General features: G+C 42.0%; 1 protein-coding gene across 1 annotated transcript; it reads left to right on the top strand.

Annotated features, from left to right (window-relative positions):
* The first annotated feature begins 3,072 nt into the window (after positions 1 to 3,072).
* si:dkeyp-92c9.2 (uncharacterized protein LOC571482 homolog) lies at positions 3,073 to 11,071 on the top strand. Its single transcript, XM_058619104.1, has 2 exons — positions 3,073 to 3,520; positions 4,576 to 11,071. Exon 2 carries the CDS (start codon positions 4,750 to 4,752, stop codon positions 5,740 to 5,742), a length of 993 nt encoding a protein of 330 aa, XP_058475087.1. The 5' UTR covers positions 3,073 to 3,520; positions 4,576 to 4,749; the 3' UTR covers positions 5,743 to 11,071.
* Positions 11,072 to 15,334: the final 4,263 nt, after the last annotated feature.

Here is a 15,334-nt window from a genome sequence, read left to right as displayed (position 1 = left end):
AACTCCCAAACAACATAATCCACAGACACACTGACAAACTAAACTGAGCCTTTTCACTAACCTTAATCATGACCAGTTCATCCTTAACAATAACCATAAGTCAAATCGTGGCTCTTAACTTAACCAGTTCCTCAGAAAGGAGGTTAGTTTTAGTTTGTGATGATTAGTGACCAAATCCTTTCACATAATAATTAAGAGAGCTTTAAAAAAAAACAAAAAAAAAACTATTTGTCCACTAGAGGGCAGTGTTTGCCGTCTTTTGGCCTTTGTCATTCAAAAAGCAAATCCTGAAAACAGAACGATGTCATTCATAAAAACACAGACTTTCATACTTTGTCGTCTGGGTTTTTCTACGTGAGTGAATATAAATGCAGTGAATCCTCAGACTGTGGCTCAGAATTATAATTACATACATTTATTATCATTAAAAATATATCATTTATTTATTGAAGAACCTTAAATGCAGTTAAATTCATCCACGGCACTGAGACACAAAGTCATAATTATGAGACACAAACCATGAAGGTTCAGTGATGTGATTGTCAGAGACCATTCAAGCGTAAATATATCTTTTTAAGGAAAACCCTTAGCTTAAAAACTTTTAAATGTGCCCTGTTTAATAAATGCCTTAAACTGGCCCGAAATGTCCCATAATCCCTCAGTGTCCCCGGTGTGTCGTGTGTTCTTAAAGAGGGAAGATTAGAGCGTCTGGTTGAGTCAGACAGAGACAGATGTGTCGTCAGGTGAACCACAGCTCAGCTCTCTGTCCTCGTTCTGCAGCTGCAGCGACCGTCTCTCACCAATCCTCTTCTCCTTTTTCACCTCATTCTCATCTCTCCATCTCTCCATCTCTCTCTCTGTCCTCTTCTACCACTCCGTTACTGCCCTCATTTCTCTCATTTCTGCTCTAATTTTGAGGCTGGATTTAAAGCTCCAGTGTGTAAACTTGTGTTGTCTGTACCAGCCACAGACGTCAGGTGAGTCTGCAGAACATTCTCGGAGGACGACGTTAGGTCCAAACATTAACTGTAATCTCACTGACATAAGAAAGGACTGGGGATAATTTTTTCAAAGAAAATGTAAAAATGCCACAAAACGCTGTGGATGTACAATGATGATGTCATAGCAGCCTAACCTGTCTTATCATCTTCTTCTTCTTTTGTTTGGAGTTTGAACTCAGCAAACACACTTCATGCACAGCCTCCTCTGCAAGCTCGGTTCTGCCATCTGTGGAAAAAAAGACAATTAGGACACAGTTATAGAGAAATGTGGTGCAGTAGCGGTTGTTTCCGTGGTGTCATGTGTTTCCTGACGTACGTAATCCTAGTCCTTCTTATCTCATGGTTTTGTTTGTTTACCTCTAACTCTCTTTAGGGAATTCCCCACAATCAACATTATCTTCTTCTTTTCCTGGAGACGTCTTTAAGGTTTTCCTTTGACGTCGTCAACATTCCAGGGAAGACGCCGGAGCTTTTGACCTGGAAGAAACAACGTGGTGTAAATGAATATCACAAAATATCCACAACTTTCTCATAATTGTAATACATTCATCATTAGGCATTGTTTGAATGTATAATAAATCATTTGCTATGCCTTTATTGTTGGAATACAAGCTATTAATGCAATGACTTTAAATACTGTAGTACACATGCCAGACCTGTGTGCGGCGCTGTAACTGTGCCACACACAGAAATACACTAAAAACGGGAAAACAAGCTTATTATGGCTCCAAAATATCAGTTCAAAATGTACAAAAATGAAAAATAATATTATAATCTTGTTCTCGAAAAAAGGTAGGACACTGAGAGACATAATCTAGAATAAAACGGAATAAAATCGGAGAAAATAGGCAGATTAATAAATAAAAGTCAAGAATAAATGTGTTTATATATATTTATATATGAGCTGTTCTGAGTCTCGTAAAAAACGACAGAGAGAAAATGAATATGTAACATTTGTGCATTAATGTTCCTGTATAATTTCACCTGTCTGCACTCGGCTTCTCAGGGACTTTTATTCTTTCAAGTCATTATGTCTTTATTGGTCCTTGTGCACTTTCTGCAACATTAGCACGTTATTTTATTATCACAATATTCTTCTGCTGCGTTTGTTTCTGTTTTCAGAGGTGGAGTGAGAGCAGAGACGTTCACTGGAGACGCAGGTGTCTTTTAAAGCTACACTGTGTTATTTCTGCCACTAAAACAGTTAGTGTCGCTGCAATCTGCACTTTCACCACTAGATGTTTCCAATGTGTGCACACTGGACCTTTAAGTCTTTAGATAATTTCATGGTAAGGCTCAATTCTCTCTGTGTGTGTTTGTTATCTCTTTAGGACCATTTTATGTTATAAACATTGACCTTGTCAGTACCAGTTGTCCTCATGGAGACCAAAAACCTGGTCCTAATGAGGAAGAACCTAATTTCTGAGGAACTGGTTAGGTTGAGGGCTAAGATTAGGTTAGGGTTAGGCGTTAACTGGTTATTGTTAAGTATAAACCACAGAGAGTGAGAACATTTTGTCTGGTCTTCACAACTTTAAAAAGCTTTTCCAGGGTTAAAACTTGGTTTTAGGGTTAGTAATGGATTTAGGTTAAGGATTTATTTACTTAAATGATAGTCTTGCGTGACCAGGGAAACTTTTGCGTAAATATCTTGTCAAATCAAATCTAAAACTGAATCAAATCGGGACCTTGTGAATCTAAATCGAACTGGTTCAGGACATCAGCAGCAATAAATACTGTATGTGTGTGTTCTTGTGTTTATATATTTGTGAGGTCCAAAAAAACCCCATAAAAAACCTATCTTTGTAAGGACATTTTGTCTGGTCCTCACATCTTTAAAGTGCTTTTTCAGGAGTTAGGACCTGGTTTTAGGGTTAGGTTAAGGTTAAGGGTAAGGGGACTAGGGAATACATTATGTCTATGAAGTGTCCTCACTACGGTATAAAATCAAGTGTGTGCGTGTTAGGAGGAGTCTTTGTCAGTGGGAGGTGAAGTGAGGAGTCTCTCTCTCTCTCTCTCTCAGTATTTTAACAGCAGGGGTGGGGGGAGAGAGAGAGAGAGAGAGAGAGAGAGAGAGGGAGGGCACAGGCTCAGTGGGTCCGGGCTGCAGACGCTGATCGTCGGTCAATGAGCTTCAGCAGCTCTCGCTGTGCGCAGGTTCGCGGTGCGCGCTGAGACTTTTACGCACGGATCATCTGCTCCGGTGAAATCATGGATTTGACTGAAAATACTCTGTGAAAAAGTTGCGTTTGTTGTTTGTGACCTCAGACATGGAGAGACTATTAAACACAATGAAGCCTCTCACCGTCATCATCTTCTTCACCGCTGTGGTGAGGGTGTGAGGAGCAGCGGAGGATGACACCTGCACGCTCCGAGTCTCCACACTGACCATCACTGACCATCACTCTGCTCCGCGTGTCCACTCACACGCTGCAGCTGCACAAACGGCGCATTTGTTGCGCTTATTTTGCATCAAGGACTGCGGTTAAAATAAAAAAGGGGCGAGAGCATCAACACAGGTGAGTTTTTATTTCAAAAAATAAAGCATCTGTATGTAATTAATTCACTGAATTGCAAATTAAATGTAAACAGAGATGAAAGAAACTGGACGTTACACTGAAATACTAATATCTCTCATAATTAGGTTATATTTTCTAGATTAACTGAGTAATTGTTTGGTCCGTAAAATGTCAGAAAATGATAAAGTTTGATCAATTTCTTGAAAAAGAAAACAGGAAATATTCACATCAAAGAAGCTGAAAAATCAGAGAAACTTTACTAATAAGTGTTGAATTATTATTGAATTGTTGCAGTCCTACTGATAATTGTTCAGTTTATTTACAATTTCTAATTGAAATTACAGCCTTCACATGGTGTTTGTTTATGTTTATGTTTATGTTGTGGTAAATGAGTTCAGCTCACAATGGATGTGAGTGAATGTGTGTGAGAGAGGGAGCATCTGTTTTAAACGCTCGCTGCTTATTTTTGCATATATATACTCTTTAATGTTTAAAAATATTTGTGTATCAGGAGAAACATGGAACAGTTTAGAATTCAGAATTAAGGATCTTAATCTTTTTATTTAACCCAAAAGTTCCATTGAGATTAAATGGTAAATGGTTTGTATTAACGTAGCACTTTTCTAGTCTTGGTCATCAATCAAAGCACGTTAACACGACACTCACGCCATCTCTCAGCAGCCAGGCGTGATTCAAACACATAAGCATGTAGACCAGCACAGTCGGGGATCAGACCCTGACTTCCCAGTTAGTAGCTGCCCACTGATCCACAGCAGCACGTGAAAATGCAATGAAAAACCATAACCATAAATGCTTCCTTCACAAATTTCTAAATTAAACCTTTAAATTACTCAATAACCGTATTTAAAGTGATGCATTTTTGCTTATATGCGGTTTGTAAAATATAAATATGTGCCGCGAAATGTGACGTAACTGACGTAACTACAAAATATAACTGTGACATAATTTAAATATACTTCAGTATAGATATTGAATTGAGTAGAAAACTGTATATTTGTGACAATAACCTCTCTCTGTGTGTTTGATTGTTGTAGGAAATTAAAGCGGTGTAGATGCTGACATTCTCCTCATCCTGACATGTCTGCACCACTCGCCTCGTCCCGTCTCCTGCAAACACAGATATAAAAGAGAGGAGAGAAAAAAAAACCAGGGGTTATTTCTCTGCACAACTCAGTACGACTGTCTCACATCTGGAGTTGTGACTCACCATGGGCACTGTACTGTCTCTGTCACCTGACTCTCGCAAATCAGGCTACTATGACAACCGTCCTGGCTCGCTCAGCCACTACCCGAGCATCAGCAGCCGCTCTCTCAACAGCCAGAAAGACCGCGGGCTAAAGAGGGGCCAGTCCATCTTCCTCCCAGCACTGACATGGAAGCGACTGGTGGCCTCGACGAAGAAGAAAGGCAACACCAAGAAAGGCTGCGGTGTTCCGACGGCCCTCGGGGAGCCACTTAACAACAACAACAACATCAACATCTACCAGAAGGACTCTGTGCTGCACCTCAACCGCGAGAATGTGAAGAAGTCGCTGTCGTGTGCCAACCTCTCCAGCTACGAGGGCCCAGCAGGACTAGGTCTGGGGCTTGGGTATGGGCTGGGGATGGGTCAGGGGCACGGATACGCCTACAGCAAACCCCAGCAGCTCTCGTCTGTGAAAAAAGCTCCTCAGAACGTGTTGACGTCGTCTCCTAAGCGTGTCATTGTCCAGGCTTCCACCAGCGAGCTCCTGCGCTGCCTGGGAGAGTTCCTGTGCTGTCGCTGCTACCGCCTGAAACATCTGTCCCCGGCCGACCCGGTGCTGTGGCTGCGGGCCGTGGACCGCTCGCTGCTGCTGCAGGGCTGGCAGGACCAGGCCTTCGTCACGCCTGCCAATGTGGTCTTCGTCTACATGCTGTGTCGGGACGTCGTGGACGGCGACCTGGTGGCGTCAGAGCACGAGCTGCAGGCCATCCTGCTCACCTGCCTCTACCTGTCCTACTCCTACATGGGCAACGAGATCTCGTACCCGCTCAAGCCCTTCCTGGTGGAGGCGGGTAAGGAGGCCTTCTGGGACCGATGCCTCGCCATCATCGACGCCACCAGCGCGAAGATGCTGCGAATCAACGCCGACCCACACTTTTTCACGCAAGTATTTGCCGAACTGAAGAGTGAAGGCGGCTGTGGCCCTCAGGATTATAGTCGGGTTCTGGATCGGTGAGACGAGCCATCTCCGCTGACCTCATGCCTTCTTGTGTCTCACGCACAGAAATACTTGCACACACTTTTGTCCAAGTACACATCTCCGTTCCTTTTCTCTGCTGATGCAGAAGCAAAGGGATCTTGACAGCAGACCTTATTTATTCATTCCATCCCCAGATAGAAACTTTCCCACTGAAGATTATTTGATTACCATCTCATAAACACAAGCTTTACTCCTGGAATATCCACTTGCGTTTGCACAACACGAGGAACCATTTGGTCCACCTGTCCCACCATCTGACCCCATGCGGCTGCTCCCAGTGATCCCAGCTGCCTCTGTGAATCCACACTCCCAGAACCTGAATCTTCTCCGTCATCACCACCATTAAGGATCTTTCTCTAAAACATCCACGTGGATTCAGACTGGTCCTCACATGCCGCAGTTATTTTCCTGGACGATACATGGACACATGTTGGCATCCACTGCGAGTTTCGTCCCTGCGGTGAAGAGTGACTCAGACTGACGGGAACAGCTGAGAAGTCCACGCTTGGTCCCACTGGTCCTGCTGTGCAATGTGTAATCAGCAATGCAAAGAGAACAGGCTTTTTGTTTTGTGGAGCCTTTTGGGGGTCAAGGGGACAGTTGCTGGTTTTTATCTTTACTCGTTCAAACCTGCCGCCAAACTTTTCTGTGTTTACATCGTATCTAATCTGAGGAGAGTTTCTTGGGGGATACAGAATTACAGAATTCTTGACGAGTTTGTGTGTAGTGTGGTGGACGGCAGCCGGGGTCATCAGCTGTTTACCCCGTCCTTTGTATCCCTGCGTTTTGTTGACAGAGCGCCCACAGCCGTGGTATTAATGAGATTAACAGATTACCCTCCCCTCCCCGCCCCCGCTCTCACCTTCTGCCCCCCTCCTCTCGTCCACTCAGCAGCTTCACCGCACTCTTATCCAGAGACCCAAACACACGTGTGCACTTGAAACACATTTATATACACAGTATGTCATTTCTGCCTCAAGGGGTCTCACTCACAATCAAAAAAAGACCTAGTTTGATGATGTTGGGAAGCAGAGGAAGTGGGAAGTGTTTGTGCTTTAAGGGGAAAGATTTGGCGAAAGATCGCAATGAGTAGTCGTGATCCATAATTGGCTAGTACTGTTTGATGTTTGTCCGAGAAGTTGTAGCAGAGACTAATATTTTCATTAAATACGTATTTCTATGGATTAAACAAGTGATGGCAACCATTTGTCTTGAACATCAAGACACTTACAGGGACAGGAAGTTGTTTGCCCCTCCCTCAAATCTACATATTTTGCTTAATTAGTCCCTGCTTCGGTAGATTTAATCTCCATTTCCTATGTTTTTTTATTTATGTCAGAGGTCGAACCCAATATTACATTGAGAAAAGAAAAGTGTACTTTTAAAAGCAGGTCATAGCAGAGGCTCTTGGTGCATAAAAGGATGAATAAACAAAGCAAGTACATATTTATTGCTGCAGATTACATGGTTGAGTTGAGATTTTTAGTGGATTTTTGCATTTTCTTCCCAGAAAGTCCCAGAAATCTCATTGATTCTGAACCTTTGTTACTTCAGATTTAACCACACATTTCAAACAAGTAGCACATGTCTACGAGCTGGCCTTCCTTTGGGAATTTGACAAAAAATTCCTTGCAACTTAATCTAGGACACTAACACCCATGATGGGAACCACAGATTATGAATGCAGTGGCTGACTTCCACCACCATGTGATGATGCCCACAATAGCATGTGGCAAAGCTTTAATCTCATTGTCTTTTGGCATCTGGAGGTTTTTTTTCCCCTCCTTCACGTGGCAGGCGCTCGGCTCTGTGTCACAACAGTGTTCAGTACATTTACCCACAAGGTCATAGCTTATATTAAACAAAAATCCTATAAGAAGTGACATTTACGCACACATGCATATAAATACTTTCTCCTTGGGGAAATCTAGTCCTAATCCCACCACCCAATCAAACAGAAAGAGGGAGCGCAGAATGAGAAAATGGTTCAAAAGCTGAGGAGATTCAACGGTGTCGCACTTCTTGTTACAGTTGTGGCTCGGCTCTGACAAAGCAGAGGCCTGTTAGAGCCGATCCAGGCCTGTTAGAGTCAAACCTGCCTTTGTGCTCACTCAGAGAATCTCCACCAGTCGATGAGCGAAAAGCAGAGGCAGTGATTCAGGCTCAGAGTGAAGTGAAACATTGCTGCTGTCTCTGTGTCTTGAGTTTCAACTGGCAGCCATTTTGTGCTTCTTCTTGTTGTGGCTTATACGGTAAACAGTTCAAGCTCCAGCTCTCTTTACTTAATAGTACCTCCTCAATGTGTAGAGCCGAGTCAAGTCGTGCTAGAACTGTATAAGGGGAAATCGCTATATCAGGCTCAGTCCTATTCCAGCCCTTGCCGCTACCACTTAGCCCGACTCCTCAATCTTTGTGTGTTAACATGTCAACGTAAAATGTCCCACTTCTTGTTGAAATGGTGCTAATTAGCATTCTAAACTAGAGAGGGCAATGCGATAAGTCCCAGATTAACCAAATCCAAGGAAGCTAATGTTACTGCCGTGAAGCCGGTTAGCTTATATTGATTAGCTAGCATCATGAGGCTGACATTGTTTAGCATGTTTTATAGCTAAGCTAATGTAACTGTCATAATTAAAGCTAACACTGATTAGCTAATGTAATTAAGCTGGTCAGTCAGTTTTCCCAGGCTTGGAGGACATTTTCGGACATCTTTGCAAACAAACTAATTTTCTTGGGGTAAAAATCAGAAATGGGACTGGACCTCTCTCTCTCTTTTTTTTCGCTGTCTCTCCTGACACGGGCTTTAAAAAGGACACTTGTCTCTTGACTCAACTCCAACTCTACCCGTCCCTCCCTCCCTCCCTCTCTCTTACACACACACACACACACACACACACACTCAGCTGTTGTTCCCTGACTATTTCATTTGATTTGACGCCCCACACCCGCCAGCCATTGTCAGGACGAGGAAGGGCAGAATGGGGCTGTTTGTTGGCATCGCTGTTGGTCGTGAATGTGGGTCAAAGTTAAGGGCAACATCTGCTTCCACCAGTCCGTCCACCGCGGCCCAGCACCCTAATCAAATCAGACGTTACAGTGCGGCTGCAGGTTCTCATTCGGTGACGCAGACAGCAAGGAGCTGCGGTCATTTAAGTCCAATCAAGCTTTTACACAATTTGTCAAATATGCGTTGATGAAAAAACAGCAACTGTCCTCCTCTGCCTGTAGCATCTGTTTGATCTGTCATTGAGCTGCTGCTCCTCCAATCGTTTTACAGAACAAAGCCAATTAACTTGCGTCTCAGCTGGAGCTTTAATTCTGTTCATCCAATCAAAAGCCCTCAGCTTCATCCCCGAGGTCTTATACGTGAGTGATGGCAGACGGACACATGATGATGATGATGCCTGTGGCCATTTTTGAGACTTGGGAGATTGAAATGTGACTTTGAGTGCAAACTGGACTTCATCATTCTGTGGATGAGATTTCAGATGGGCCTTCGACTGGTTATGTCTTAGAGACGTTTTTGAGTTTGTGTGAAAAATGTGATGTGGATTTAAGGGTCGGGTGTTTTTTTGTGCTTTTCTTACCGTCAACAAATCATTGTAGCAGAACTACACTCTTTTATACTCAGAATCCCATGGTTCTCAAACTGTGGTGCCTGTACCAGTGGTACTCAAGCTTCCTGTGGTGGTACTTGGAGGAAAATCACCTTATCTCTCTTACTTCAAGAGCTCAGTATTTTCTCGTTTGAAAACCACTGGTTTAAGTGAATTTATTCTAAGATTTCAGCCTCATAAATGTAAATATTTTAAAAGACAGTGATTTTGAGGTTTGGGGAACACCTAATTTTCACCATTTTCCGACATATTATGCAACAAACAACTAATAAAATAATCATTGCAGCCTTAAATGCAAACATGAACGATCTCAGTGACTGGAAATGATTTCTTTGTTATATGGAGCAAGCAAAGAAACCAGACAATATTCACATTCAAGAAGCTGAAAAAAGGTCAGAGATCAAAATGAGTGACGATTCATTTAGAAATGGATTAATAATCGATGATAAACAAAACATATTGCCAACGTGCATCATAATGAACCAAAATCCAAGCTTAATACAGTTTCTCATATAGCTATTGATAATAGATAGATGTTTTTTGTTTTTTATGGGATTTGTTTGACGGTAATAGAAACATAAAGACGCCTCCTGCTTCTCGTTAAATTCACCATAGCTCTGTGAGTTGTGTTATTTCACTTTGCTGCTGCTGCTGCTGTCGGTCAGTGTGAAGCCTGAGCCTGACAACGATGACGATGATGATGATGATGTACAGAAAATATGTGAGTGTGCAACAAAAAAGAGCCATTGAGAATTAAAAAAAATAAATAAAAACAGTCTTGCTGTGCAGTAGCATGCCTGCCAGCAGTGTAGTTTAGATACTTTTTTTGTATGTTTTTGTTTGTTTGTGTATGTTGTTTTGGTTTTTTTTACACCGAGTCGTGTTTTGAATTTTATATGTGACGTTGTAAATGAAAACTAACTTAAAACCTGGTCTCATTGGAGTGTTTCTCGGTTGGAAAACATGGTGACGTTGTCAACAGTATTTAATCACGGTGGTTCTGTCCATGTGTAGAACAATTATCAACTCTCATGTTCCTCAGGTTTGCTCCTGAGACACTGTAGCAGAGCATGTGCATTTGTTATGACGACGTCACGTCATTTGCGTTAAACTCACTGTGCTCAGTTACACGTGGCCGCTTTGATGTTTCAGTCCAGTTGTCTTTTGGAGCTAAATGTGTAAAGAAAATGTCTCCCTCAGATTCACACAGTTCATGTACAGAAATGATCGAGTTAGACCCGGATCAGTAGCTGTTTTCATGAGCGCGGCAGCTGGCAACACAAAGGTGGCCATTGTGCACGGCGGCGTTTGTCGCAGGCTGCTCCGACTCCGGCTGCGTCCGCACTCGCTGTAGCAGTTTCATCTGAAGAGAGATTTTCAAAAAAATCCAATGACTTCACATTCTAGTGATGTCAGCACACTTTTTTTTTTTTCCTTGTCTTGTGTGACATCACAAGGCAGGCGTTAACACTGAGATTAAACAGTCTAGTTTCCGTGGTTACGGCACATGACCTCGGGTGACTTTTGTAAAGCCACTTCAATGTGCGTCGCTCTAAAAGTACAATTTACTGTTGATTGGGGGGAAAAAAACTTGAAGAAAAATAAATGTGATTGTTTCATTTTTTTCTTTCTTTTTCATGATGACGATGTTTACTATGTGGATTATTTAATAAAGTATTGAGCTGAAATCCAAACCTCTCTGTCTTTTTTCTGCAGAGCTGCTCACACACTTTAACCACCGTCGCCTTTATTCTCCCTCACATTACATGTGATATATTCTCCCGCCCACAGTGCCGGCTAACTTAAGGCTGGCTGTAAATTTATGTTGCACATAAAAAAGGCTTAATGCACAGCGACACAATGGCCCTGTGCTGCAGATGGCCTTTTGGCTTCCTGGCAGCAGGAGCTGTTCCCCATCTGAGTTTGTCACTGAGTGCAGTCCGTCAGCGCGCTCTCTGCTGCCGCCACAGGTGCAAAAACTGTCAGGAAATGAACTGTATAACTGACTAAAGCACGATTCAGACAGGATTAGTTTGACATGGGTCGGTGGAGTAATGTCATTTTACCACAGGACATCTGGAATATTCATAGCTATTTCGCAGGGGTTAAGAAATCTCAGTAAAAGTGGGAGGGGCCAATGCTTCTCTAAGCCCCACCTTGCTTGAAATTCCGCGTAAAACGACTTGTAAACAGGATATGACGGAACCTGGGCAAATTTTTCCGTACCTTTTTAACCGAGGTAAACGTCACCATAATCTCTGGTAACAGCTCTGATAATAATTACTTTACCTTCACCTCTACATGTCAAACTAATCCTGACTGAGCTTAAGCGCATTTCATGGTTAATATTCATAGACTGTGTATAAAAATGGAAAAAGTCTTCTGGTTTGAAAGGTGAGGCTAAGTTAAGAATTGCCCAAGAACTACTAAAAGACAACGTAATTACACAGGGTTCCTATAGCTCAACGCAAGTTAAATTCAAGACTTTTTAAGACTTTTTAAGGATCCGCGGGAACCCTGTCACTAATGTCCAAGTTTCCCCTTAACGACCAGAAGTCAAGGAGCTGGATTATATTCCATCAGAACTTGTAAGTAACGTTCCGGGTATATAATCCATGGGAGTGGCCAATATGAGTTTAAATCTTTAAAACATAGCAGTAACGATGCTCGCGATGATAATTCACATCATTTAAAAATAAAAGTGTTTGTTCTGATACATTTATGATGTAAAATGAATCTATAAATTTCAAAAACAAACATTCAAGTGGTGGGCCACACGTGGCCCATGGGTCACAGGTTTGAGACCTCTGTACAGCACATATGAGTGGACACCATCCAATGGGAGTTATGACACTGGTAAAACTGCAAAGTTTGCTTTGTGACCATTTTTCTTGCCATATGTTTATATGTTGCAGCTTGTGTTAGGATTATAGAAACTTTCCTCACAACAAATCTTCCAACTTCTCACACTGAGTAGCACTACTACCAACATCTCCACCTCCAGGTGAGAGTTACGCTTCAAATACAATTTGCACAAAGTGTCACACACTTGATTCTGTCAGCAACATGGACAGAAGAGACGTACAGATGTCCACGCTTTGTAGAAAAGTATAATAGCGATGTTTTTCTGGGAGAGCAGCTTTGAGTGAAGCTACATCAGTGATCACAGAATTTAAGGAAACTCCCATAAAACCGGACAAATGTAATCAGTCATGGTCTGAGGCCCAATGTCCCCTCAGGGCCCCCAACAATTGTGCTTTTTACTGTTCAACACTGACGTAGATCATTGAGCCCACACTTAAACACACTCACACGTTGCATATCATGACAGGTTTATAGATTCAGATTTTGTGCTTAACTGATATTCTGTCCTTTTTTGCGAAGCTAATTTCTTTAAAGTGATACTGAATGTGTGAAAAACAACAGTAAATGTAGCAGAAACACAACGTTTCGACTTCAGCTTTCATCCTGGGACAGATGTTTGGCCATAAAAAAAACCTACTAAGACTCAAAAATGGCTTTGCAGTGAAAGCAGCTTACTGGTGGAGTCTCACTGCGTTCGTCTGCTCTCTGCGTCTCTGCGAATGTTACTGGATAATGATTATTTAAATGCCATTTATAATCGGTTCACAGGGTTGGATCCAGAGTGCAGTGGGGGGGGGGGGCATATGCTACTGGTCAGAGACGAGGTCAGTGGACAGAGAGAGGACAGAGGTGAGGCCAGGATACTTAGATTTTTAAAAAGAAGAGGACAGAAGAAGTGAGATGGAGAAGAATCAGTGCAGATGGCTGCCACAGAAGCGTCCTCCTCTTCTCTGAGGACACAAATCACCCAGCTCTCTGCCTCCTAGTGTCACACTTCTATAGCAACGCTGCGTTTTTCCCACTGGCCCTAAAAGCATCGGCTGCTCTTCACTGGCTTTTGTGGTTCCTCTGGGATCAACACGCTCCCGACCCCCCCCCCCCCCCACACACACACACTCTGTCACAATCCTGTGTATTAGTTCAACAATTTAGTAGGTCACGATCATCACAAACTACTGCGTATGTCAACAAAAATGCTTTAAAATAATGAACAGGGATTATTTAGATATTAAACATTATTTAACACAGATTTCAAAGCAGTTTCTGGAGAGCAAACGTGTTTAAAAGTAACTTAAATTGATTGTGTATCGAATATCGATATCGCTCAAAAGCAAACATGGAATCGAGGATTTAACCGTGCAACGTCCTGCAGATGTGCCAGTAAATGTCACCTCCTCCTCTCACTAACCTGAACCTGCTACCAACTTATAGTAACCATGGCAACTGCTGATTTAGGCAACACATCAAACGAACTCGAACCCCCTCCCGATCTCTGAAATCACTGGTGTGGAAATATTTAGCCAATTACCTTATAATGTCACAATAGGGACAATAAAACAATAAAATACAGTATATAGATGTGTGTTTGTCATTTTCTTTCTGACTAACTTGACTAATTTGAGTTACTGTGGTAAGGTTTGTTGACATTTTGACCAGTCTTACTTTAACTTATGCTGGAAGCTACAGCGGCTAAACAGGAACAAAATAACAGCCTTAAACGTGTCTCACATTTTGTAAAAAACTATCTCTCTGCCGCAAAATGAGAGCAGTGCCGTTACTTTAGTCCTAAATAGATCAAGTGGAGAAGAAACTGCTATATCTCCAGTATTTATTTTCATGTCGTCAGCATTTCTGGATGAAAAACAAGGAGCTGAAAAAAACAAACAAACACACGCTGCTTTAAAATGACAACGAAAAGCTACTAAATCTGAATCTGTGTGAACAGTCACTTCATAAAATACAGTGACCGGCTTTGTGACCTACATCTGCATGTGTGTGAAACATAAACTCTGCTTCTGCTGTCAGAATAAAAATATTCTCTCTTTTTTCTTTTTTTTACCCTGGTGACAAAAATAAAGACTTTAAACTGCAGCTGAGCTTCAAAAAGAATAATATCAGTTTATTTCCCACAGATCTGTGTGGAGTTTGGGGAGCAGAGAGTCGCTGGCAAATCGTGACTGAGTGAACAGATGGTTCACTCAGTCATGCACCCAGAAGAAGTGTTGGTGAAGGGCAACGCCAGAGGGAACTCCACAAATACTGCGGGGACGTTAGAGTCAGAGAAGAGCAACCAGACGTCCCATCAAAGCTTTTCATAACAACAGAGAGGTCAAATTAGTGCCAGCTAATACAGAAGGAAAGTTAGGGAACGAAGGGTAAACCATATTTTTCTTTGTCGTCTTTAAAACGTTCTACGTAAACTCATTAAAAATAATTTCAAAAAATCCTCAACGCTGTAGTACATATGCCAGACCTGTATGTGGTGCTGTAGCTACGCCAAAACCGCCTTTTTTTACATTACAGTGTATAAAATCACAGAAACCGAATAAAGAAAATAAAAGTTATCATAAAGGAAAAAGACACAAACACAAGAAGACAACGACGACAACAAGTGCAAACGAGACGTGTGATTATGACGTCATCGTTTTCCCAAAGTTGTGTTCCGGTCGTCTACGCAAAAACACAAAGGTGTCGCTTTAAGATTTTTTTAGCTTTTCAGTTCCAGGTCCCAAAATAAGGCAGTTTCTGTACGACTGAAACTCCAATACGATTTGACTGGTTTTTGTGTGGACATCACCGAAGGGTTTGTCCACACTAGGGTGAGTTCTGCAAAAGATTTTCATGGTATTTCTCCACATGGAAGAGGTTATTTTTGCCAGAGTAGAAGAAATCTCTGGTGTTTTCATATTTATGAACAAATTGCGACTTTGGGAAAACAACAATGTCGTAGCAACACTGACGACGTCGTCTTTGTTTCGCGTGTTTTTTGAGTTTCAACTTCAATAACATTTTAAAGACCAAAAAAAAAACCGAGATAAATTACATAAAATATCAGGTTTTGGTGTATATTTGAGTGTAAAAGCGGG

Source organism: Solea solea, chromosome 20 (assembly GCF_958295425.1).
Source record: "Solea solea chromosome 20, fSolSol10.1, whole genome shotgun sequence".
Classification (NCBI taxonomy): domain Eukaryota; kingdom Metazoa; phylum Chordata; class Actinopteri; order Pleuronectiformes; family Soleidae; genus Solea; species Solea solea.
The sequence above is the reverse complement of the archived record's forward strand: the minus strand, read 5'-3'. Positions and strand labels throughout refer to the sequence as shown.

Bases quoted from the DNA above. Each gene is read 5' to 3' on its own strand.
- si:dkeyp-92c9.2 (XM_058619104.1), top strand. From the start codon at position 4,750: ATGGGCACTGTACTGTCTCTGTCACCTGACTCTCGCAAATCAGGCTAC.